This window comes from Ursus maritimus, unplaced genomic scaffold (assembly GCF_017311325.1).
Source record: "Ursus maritimus isolate PB19 unplaced genomic scaffold, ASM1731132v1 scaffold_2, whole genome shotgun sequence".
NCBI classification, from domain to species: Eukaryota; Metazoa; Chordata; class Mammalia; order Carnivora; family Ursidae; genus Ursus; species Ursus maritimus.
The window spans coordinates 49,155,081-49,164,742 of NW_024424452.1; the positions used below are offsets into that span (position 1 = coordinate 49,155,081).

The 9,662-nt window shown below is 45.8% G+C and overlaps 1 protein-coding gene across 3 annotated transcripts in view; it reads right to left on the reverse strand.

Moving 5' to 3' along the window:
- Positions 1-9,441, reverse strand: part of MIA3 (MIA SH3 domain ER export factor 3) — a 54,299-nt gene extending 44,858 nt beyond the window's left edge. For all 3 annotated transcript variants that reach the window (XM_040635999.1, XM_040635998.1, XM_040636000.1), the window contains exons 1-3: positions 9,278-9,441; positions 6,251-6,384; positions 1,862-1,948 (exon numbers count right to left, since the gene is read on the reverse strand). In XM_040635999.1, the coding sequence (XP_040491933.1) occupies positions 1,862-1,948; positions 6,251-6,384; positions 9,278-9,410 (354 nt within the window). In that variant the 5' untranslated portion in view covers positions 9,411-9,441. The remainder of the gene's footprint in view (positions 1-1,861; positions 1,949-6,250; positions 6,385-9,277) is intronic.
- Between the last annotated feature and the right edge of the window lie 221 nt (positions 9,442-9,662).

The window sequence follows — 9,662 nt, forward strand, 5'->3', positions numbered from 1 at the left end:
AAGTGGAGAAAAAACAGGGTGTCATTTGCTGGGTCCCCCAATATCTATGCCTGATGTTCTGGGAATTCATCCCCTAATAATATGTGCAGAAGAAGCTGGAAGACCACCCAGCTTCCCTATCACTGGGCCCTCCAGGCTGTCTTCTGTTTACTCCGCTAGAGATGGGCAGAACCACCTTGCTGTCAGGATCTAAGTCTTCACAGATTTTTTTGCCTCATATTTTCTTTAGATTGGAAAAGATAAATCAGCTTAGGAAGTATCTTTTTAAACACAGGGGCATAGGAACTAAACATTTAAAGATACAAAGATGGATGTCAAGGGGGCACCCCGCTTAATTCTTACCTCAAATACAACTTGAAAACAAGATTCAGTAAGGAATGTACTCTACTCTAAATCAGGGTTTAGGTGTCATTAAGATCTGCTTTCAGGACTATCCACAAATCTATATTCTTCCTTTCCTCCAATAATAAGCAAATTGACATAAAAAGAGCCAGACACAGAGGGAAAGTTAAAAAGCCAAGATAATTCTCTTCTCCTAACTAAGCTTTCACTAAAGTCTGAGGAGCCGTGACCAGTGCCGTGGGATGGATGATTTCTTCTTTTCATCACAAGTGTTTCCAAGCTATTTTCTCAATACTGAGGGAAGCATGCAGTGGGAGGCACAGTAAGAAGGCTGGCTCCCAAACTAGTGAGGTCACCGGGGCCAACGCACTGCTGTCTCACACCTGTATCCTGGGGAGTCTCTTCACTGGGAATGAGGCCAGACAGGTAATGGGCTGATTTTATGACCCTCGAGATTACTGAGAAACATTAAGAACAGCACTGGCTCTAAGACACCACCTATTCTGCCAATCTCATCTAGGAATGGCTCCAGGCCAGCAGGCTGCATGTTCTGCAGCCCCGCAAAGAACTACTCAAAGGATCTTGAATGAAAGTGAGCACCAATTACTATAAATTTTAAAACTCGAGAAAATGATCAGCAGGACTGAGGATCCCAGAGCACAAAATCTTCGTCATCACAGAGCTGGAAGTCAGTGCACTCAGACGAATACTTTACTGGGGGTGCAGTCAGTACTGTGCAGATCCCTGTTCCGAACCTATAACATAGCTACAACCCCTGAAATCACTAAAGGGTCAGTAATAAGAAAACCATGGTAAATTGGCATTTGTGGCCTAGTACATATTTAGGATTTAATTTCACCTGATTTCTCGATACTTAAAATGTCTAAGAGCTATTCAATGAGTGGTTTTCTGATTGAGATACCTTCTTCTTTTGCTTTTAAAAAGATTTACCTCTTGGGGCGCCTGGGTGGCTCAGTCGGGTAAGCCTCCGACTCTTGATTTCGGCTCAGGTCATGATCTCAGGGTCATGAAATCGAGCCCTGTGTTGGGCTCCGCGCTCAGCACGGAGTCTGCTTGAGTTTCTCTCCTTCTCCCTCTGACCCTCCCCCTGCTCGCGCTTGCTCGCTCTCTAAAATAAATTAATATATATTTTTTAAAATCTTTAAAAAATTAAAAAGATTTACCTCTGAAACTTAATAACTAAATAAGAAGATATTGAATTCTTTTTTCTCATCTAAAGCAGCAAAAAAAAAAACCACCCTATGTAAAAGTACACATATTAGACAACTACCAAACAATGATATATAGTCTCCTATAAATTCTTTTCAAACTTTTCTTTCTTATTTTTTCTATTTTTAAAGGTAATCTGATTCTAAATTAAAACTTTATACACAAATTGAACTTGGTTTTTTTCTGGCCAAAACACAAAGACTTTCAAAAATCCCTAACTGACTATCACTGATGAATTTGAAAGGCAATTTATAATTGAGAACCAAAAAAAAAAAAGTCCATAACTTACATCTGTTGGAACCTGTAGCTCCTCTTTAGTATATTCATGGACTACTTGGATTAGATCCTTCGGAAAATATCCAAAAATACGCCCAACCTACATGAAAGAAAAGGCAAAAGAAACAAACGCCAATACAAATTCTGTATAAGAAATACAAATGACAGACTTCTCAGTAGTGAGAGGAAATACACAGATAGGTACGTAGGTATAACCACAAGAGATAGCCGGTTGCTAGTACGATCACACAGATTACTATTCCAATGAAAATCAAGCACAGAATATCTTAAAGCCAACTTTTCTAAAACCACTGAGGTTTCCTTTCAACATGCAACTTAATTCTAAACACAGAACACATAAAGTTGTATTTCTGAAGTAGATAAAAGATCTACATAAGAGGAAGTTATTGTATATTTTGTGATTAAAACTATGCAAATCAGGGGCACCTGGCTGGCTCAGTCAGAAGAGCGTATGACTGTTGATCTGGGGGTTGTGAGTTTGAGCCCCACGTTGGGTAGAAATTACTTGAAAATAAAAATCTTTTTAAAAAAAACAAAAAACCTGCAAATCAGAGCTGGTTAGAAACAAAATTGCAAATAACCTCTAGCAATAATTTACCTGCACATTTCACAGCTTTGCTCATCAACCAGTACTTAGAAGTCTTTCTTACACCACTAAAGTCATAAAAATTAAGTAAAAAGAATATAAAATCCCTAAAATGTGTGATCACTACAACAAAAAGTAAATATTTATTGACAGAATGGGCTGTAGCAGCTTTTTCAAAGGCTAGGTTTTCCAGTATTTTGAGGAGAAAATAAAATTCATACTAACGTATACATCAAGCTTTAATTTCATGCAAAATAAACCTCTAGAGAAAATAACCCCATTTACCTACAGCCCTAACAGCGAAAATACATAAAGTGTGTCTTCTTGAGACGCATGCACTGTTTTCTCCTGGCTCCGTCTGAAACGGAAAGCAGATCTCTCTGGAGGAGGCTGACAGGCAGATCCGATGCACCAAAGGAGAAAAAGCTATCTTATCACCGACTCCTAAAATATCCTCATTAGGAGTGCTGTTGCTATACCTGGCAAATATGTGAAAGCCAGCCTGAGTACTAGAATACCGTCTTCAAGATTAGATAAGGCAGAGCAATTAAAAACCGCTACACTGGCAGTTAAAACCTAAAACTCTTAAGATACTAAAAAAGAGTACAGAACAAAAACAAAAAAAACAGAAATAAGAATCATTTTGAGAGCTAATGGGAAAGAGTTTTTAATTTCCTAAAGTGTAAGTTCCATGAAGTAAGAGACACTGAGGGAAAATATACTATTTTCCCCTTTTCGGGAAAACTTTTTCAAAAGAAAATCTAGAAAAGGGAGACAGATCAGAAATATATGGAAAAAGGAGATACATTTGTCTTTGGGTAGTCTCTGTGCACTGACACCACAGGTCATATAAAACTCCATTTTTGGGGGGTGCCTGGCTGGCTCAGTCGGCAGAGCATGTGACTTTTGATCTGAGGATTATGGGTTCAAGCCCCATGTTGGGTACAGAGATTATTAAAAATAATAAAATCTTGGGGCGCCTGGGTGGCACAGTGGTTAAGCGCCTGCCTTCGGCTCAGGGCGTGATCCCGGTGTTCTGGGATCGAGCCCCACATCAGGCTTCTCTGCTAGGAGCATGCTTCTTCCTCTCCCACTCTCCCCGCTTGTGTTCCCTCTCTCGCTGGCTGTCTCTGTCAAATAAATAAATAAAATCTTTAAAAAAAAAAAAATAATAATAATAATAAAATCTTGGGGCGACTGGGGCTCAGTCGGTTAAGCGTCTGCCTTCAGCTCAGGTCATGATCCCAGGGTCCTGGGATCGAGCCCCACATCAGGCTCCCTGCTCAGCAGGGAGTCTGCTTCTCCCTCTCCCTCTGCCCCTGCTTGTGCTCTCTCTCCCTCTCTCTCTGTCAAATAAATAAATAAAACCTTAAAAAGAATAAAATAAATAAAATCTTAAGAAAAAATGCCTCCGTATTTTTACACTGGGTGGGGGGGTATTCTGTGCCTCAGGATCTGACAGAAAGGGACCCTCATGACTGGAAGTAAGATTTATATCTAATTTTGCTTCCCTGTATCATCCCTGCCAGAGAACTATTAATTTGATGGGGGGGGGGGTAGGGAGAAGTAGAACATTTGTTCAAGAGAATAAATTCTGCATAAGTTACTATCAGGACACATGTAAGTAAGTGCCACTGCCCTGAAAGGCAATATTCAAAGGGCAGATGGGTAAGACATGGGCCCTTCCGTACGGGGCTTATGACTTTACAGGAGCAAAGACAGTACATAAGCCAAGTGCAAGACAGAGCAGTAAAAGGGACGCCACGTGAGCAGTGCAAACAAAATGCCACCTGGACAATCATCAAACAGCCCAGAGCCCTCTGGCTGGGTTGCTGAGAGCAGTGCTTCCCTAAGAAGGCTGCAAGAGAGGTGACCATGGCCATAGGGAAATCCAAGTCGAGCTCACGCACCCAAATGCTCCAACTTAACCACCTCACTGCACATAAAACATGTAGCCTAGGTGTGTAGAAAAAACTTGCCAAGAGTAAAGATTATCAAGAAATCTCATGTGGTCGACTTGAAGGAAACAGAACAGACCCTTCTTTGTATCTGGTGATTCAATCAGGATTCTGCCCAAATTACAAGGGCTGAACCTGACCAGTTAGTTGGTCTTTCAAGATTCCTCCCTAGGAATCTGGAACACCAACAAAATGAATCTGGTTTTCCCTGTGTAGGTTTCTCAAGCCTTATTTTCTGTTGTTTGGTATTTTATTGAGAGTAAAAGTTTTCACAGTGGGGACTGGGTATTTCTGGAAGTTTGAACAATCTATAAGGATATCAAGAATTCTTACAACTTTCGGTAAATAAACAGCCCACACATCACACTTTTTAGAAAGGAAAGGACAAGAACTCATAAGCCTCTCAGTCAGGCCACTCCTAGGGACTCTCATTAAAAACGTAAAAAGCATGAGCATTATTTACAACAGCCAATGGGGTGCCTGGGTGGCTCAGTTGGTTGAGCACTGGATCTTGATTTTGGCTGAGGCCATGATCTCGGGGTTGTGGGATTGAGCCCTGGGTCATGGGATTGGCCCCACGTAGGGCCCCACACTCAGCATGAAGTCTGCTTGTCCCTCTCCTCCCCCCTCTGTCCCTCCCCCGTGAGTGTGCTCTCTTGATACCTATCTAATAAATAAATAGAATCTTACAATAGCTAAAACGTGGAAGCAACCCAAGTGTCCACCAATAGATGAGTAGACAAAGACGTGTACACACACACACACACACACACACACACACACCATGGAATATTACTCGGCCACAAAAAAGAATGAAATCACTTGCCATGTGTAACAACATGGATGGACTGAGAGGGTATAACGCTAAGAAAAATAAGTGGGCTAGAGAAAGATAAATGCCATATGATCTCACTCATATGTGAAATTTAAGAAACAAAACAAAGAAAAAAAGAGACAATAAACAGACACTGGAATACACAGAACAAACTGGTGGGTGCCACAGGGGAGGTGAGTGGAGGAACGGGTGAAGCAGGTGATGGGGGATGAAGAGTACTCTTACGTGACGGGCACTGAGTAACACGTGGAATTGCGGAGTTCCTATACTGCACGCCTGACACTAACAGAACCCTCTAAGTTACTTATACTTGAACAAAAACTTGTTTTAAAAAGCAGAGCATGATGGAGTCATTGGTTTCCAGTCATATGGGTACCATGAGGGCACCCATAAAACCGGCTGGGAAGAGAGCAGCGGGGGGGATCCTCCAGGAGCAGGTGTCTGAAGAGCAGGAAAAGGATGACCCAGAAGTTGCAAACAAAGCAAGGAAACAAAAAACACACAATGGAAAGGACATTTTGCTTTTTTAACAGACTAGTGACAGTACGTATAATTAGGTAACTGGTCCCAGAGCTGTCACTCTTTCACAAATATTGATAACTTAGAAAAAAAATACGCATACAATCAACTTTAAACATGAACACGTGAAACACTGTCCCGCACCAAGTCTACAGGACTAAGTCTAATGCCCGTGCACCCTTCCGCTGTGAAGCAATGAAGTTCCGAATTTCCAGGTTTCACCACCACAACCTTTCCTATGGAGGCAGCACCCACGGCTGATAACAACCAGAAGCAGTTCAGTTTTGTTTAAGGAACAGAGCAGAGTCCCTACCTGGGGCCAGGCCTGATGCCTGCCCGGGACACACAGACACCTGTTTCCCCAGTCTGGCAGAGAGGACAAGTAACTCCATCAAAGACCCCAGGAAAACAGTTATTTCCATCTACAGTGAGAAACAAGCCGATAGAAAGCAAGAAGCTAAAGCGTGTCAAATTTGTACTTACACTTCCGGCCCAAACTTCAGGAGGTCTCCCTGCCAGTTTGTAGTAGACATACACAGGGTCACCTTTTTTAAAACTCACGAAACGACAATCGGGGCCTGTAAAATCTTCTAGAGCCTCACCCCGGTACATTAACACTGTATGTAAAGACAGGGGGAAAAAAGAGAAAAACAGGTATCAGGACCAGTCCATGCTGATGTATCAGGAAATAGGAGGGTGTCCTTTAGTGTGTAAACAACAATCAAGTTTCTCCAGTACTCTCTGGAATCAATCGCTTTCAATGCACAGGCTCCGAGTATCTAAAATCTTTAGAGGTTTATCATCATATATCATCCCTACAAGCAGACAGGAGAGATGGCCACTTTCCCTGTTTTTCTCTATGGATAAACATAAAGCAAGGAGTCCACCGCCACGCATAGCCGGTGTGGACCAAGAAACTCTTGGTCCCCTCTCTAACCTTCTTGTCCTCAATCTCTGCTGTATTGTAATCATAAAAAGCTTCATGGCGCAATTGGATAAATTCAAATGTAGATGCTGGCTGGCTTAAGCATGGCCGCATGAAGAGGTAATAGGGAGCTGGGAAGAGCACCCAGGAACCCCCAAGGGGTCAATTAACTTGAACTAACACTAAAAGGTACTATCGTTAAGTGGCTAAACCTGCTACCTTGCAGTAGTAAACACTGTTGACTTCATCTGAGGCCACGCTGCTCTCCCCGTACAGTATCTGGATAAATTAACGGGAAGGGACATCACATCCTCTTACTGGTCCAATCACATGACGGGGTAATGTGAAATTATTATGAAAGTAATGTTCACCGTACCCAACATTATGAAGGTTTCAACACGAAGTAAAGATACCCTTATTTATTTTATTTATGTATATACATGAAATCAGAAGTGGGCATCACATGTTGCAGGGACAAGCAAAACTATGAGAATTGTCCAGTAGTTACCTTCAGTCTTAAAACGCAGTACTTAAATCACACTTGATCTAGAAACTAGTAGAAGCAGCATTTTTCTTTTTGTTGGCCAAATACACAGTTTCTGATATAAGATGAAATGGACAAGATACAGTTAAATAGAGAAAAGAAGGGTGACATGGAAAGAAAACTTTTTCTTAAAGCCAGTGAGCCATAAATACATTAAAATGTATCTTTAATACATATTTGAGGGAAGAACAGATAGATCTGAGGGCGGTTATTTGGATTTTGAAGCTAAAATCCGATTATTTTAATACATGTCAACATCCTAATTCAGATGTAACTGGGGGAAAGGCCAGGTTGAAGGTGATGGACAATTTAAGACTGGGGATTCTATCGCAACTGGAAATAGCAATGTTTCTTTTGTTTCCTCCTGAGAAGAGATCACTGAAAAATTGTTACATTAGATGACATTACCGCACACTGTGATACAACTTTCCTAAAAGTACAGACAGCTCCCTCTCTCACACACACAACTTACGAGATACTTAATGCAACACAGTCCCAGACCCTGCTGGGCTGCCGCCTGTTGTGTTTTGGTTGTATCTGTTTGGACACATGCCATTTCTCAACTTATGTGACAAGTAAGGGCCCTTCCAGCACCAAGTCTCCGTCCTGGGGAAGCATCAACGATGTGATTCTCCAGGTAACTGGTTTGGAGGAACCCAAGCAGGGAAGTGCTTGAAAGCAAAGAAGGGCAAACATTTTGTCTTAGCCAACCCTGCTTGCTAATCATCTGCGTTTGCTCAGGGAAAACTGAAAGGGAAAAGTGTGGAAGTTGCTCCACTTTTGTCGTGTTCGTTGATGTGCTTCAGCCCTAGGTTACCTCCTGGAACGGCTTAACGCAGATGCCTCTCGGCTTCCCGTTCACGGGCGTTGCGGCGATACAAACTCTTCCAACTAGGAAATTTGTTTTCGAATAGCATCAATTTGAATATAAATAGCTAAACTGTAGGCATACAGCCTTTTCAGCAAGAACAGTTTTCTACGTGTATTGTTTACAATTTATGAACAACCGTTTCCGAACGCGGTTTATCACTAAGTTACAAGGTTATTCGAGACCCTCCGGGAGGCCGTAAGAATGATCCCGGTCCCACAAACACATGGGAAGAGATTCCAACAACACAAGTGACTAAGGCTAAGGCTGGTCAGGTTTACGAAAACGAATAAATATTTTTTATGATTACTTTACGAATCCTCTTCATCTGCCTCTGGAGATCTCAGTCCTCCTCGCCGCCCACAGTCCATCCCCCACCCCCAATCTAGGACTGGGGCACAATTCCGCTTCCTGCGCAAAGAGGAGGCTGCCGGTCCCAGGTGGCCGAGGCAGAGATTCTTGGCCTCTTTCAAGAGCGAAAGATTTTGGCCTTCCTTAAGGTGCCCTCCCTGCCTGGCTGTTTGCAAGGAGACTTCTAAGCACAGAAATGACAGGACTGAAGCACAGCCGAGGCGGAGACCTTGGAATACACTGCATGCTTGGACTCCGGGCTCGTCCCAAACCCAAACTCCAATCCCTGTCAAAAGGCGGTACGAGCCCCAAATCCGAGAGAAGCAGTAGGGCGAAGGGGTACCGCCAGCGCCCTTCCCGAGCCCCACCATCAACCTGCGGCCAGGAACGCACCCGCCGAGCCCTCGGCGCATCTGCGCCCCGACTGCACCCACCCAGGTCCCCGCGGCGGGGGCAGGAGAGCGCTTGCTGCGGCGCGGTGAGCCCAGGGCGCGCGGCGCGCACCCCAACTGCTCGGTCTCCCCTCGGGGCCGGGCGGGGAGCGGGTGCTTCGAGCCGTCCCTGGGGAAACCGGGGGCCACGGCCACCGCCAGCCCCAAACCCCGCCAGATCAGCACAGGGAAAGGAAACGCTGGCAACAAGTGGGAGGCGCAGCCCCCCGCCAGGGCCCGGGGGCGCCGAGAGCCGAAAGGACAGCGTGGGGCGCCGGCGCTCGCCCACCCCGGCGCCGCGCCCGCCCGGCCTGCGCCCCCGGCCCGCTCGCGGGGCTGCCCAGCTCCCGCCCCCGCGCGGCTCCGCCGCCACCGCCCTCCTGCCACTCACTGCTGCACTCCTCGTCCGCGCACAATTTGTGCTCCGCGAAGCGCCGGCTCGTGTCCGCGTGCGGCTGGCCCGGCACCCGCCAGAGCGGCCCGAGCAGGAGCAGCCAGAAGAGCAGCCCCGGCGCCGCAGCCATGTTGTGGTCACCGCGGGGAAGCCGGCGGCGCGGAGGCGGAGGCGAGGCCGGGCGGGCGCCGGCAGGCGGGGCCGAGGGCGGAGCGCGGCGGGCGGGGCGCGCGGCGGGGAGGGGCGGCGCCGGAGGCCGCGGCGTTCCCGGCCGACACGTCAGCACCGCCGCGGCGAGGGTTTGCGGGCGCTCGAGGGGGCGCGCGCTGCGACCCTCTGCCTCGCGCGTTCCTCCGTTCTCCGCCCCCGCCGCCAGCCCTCA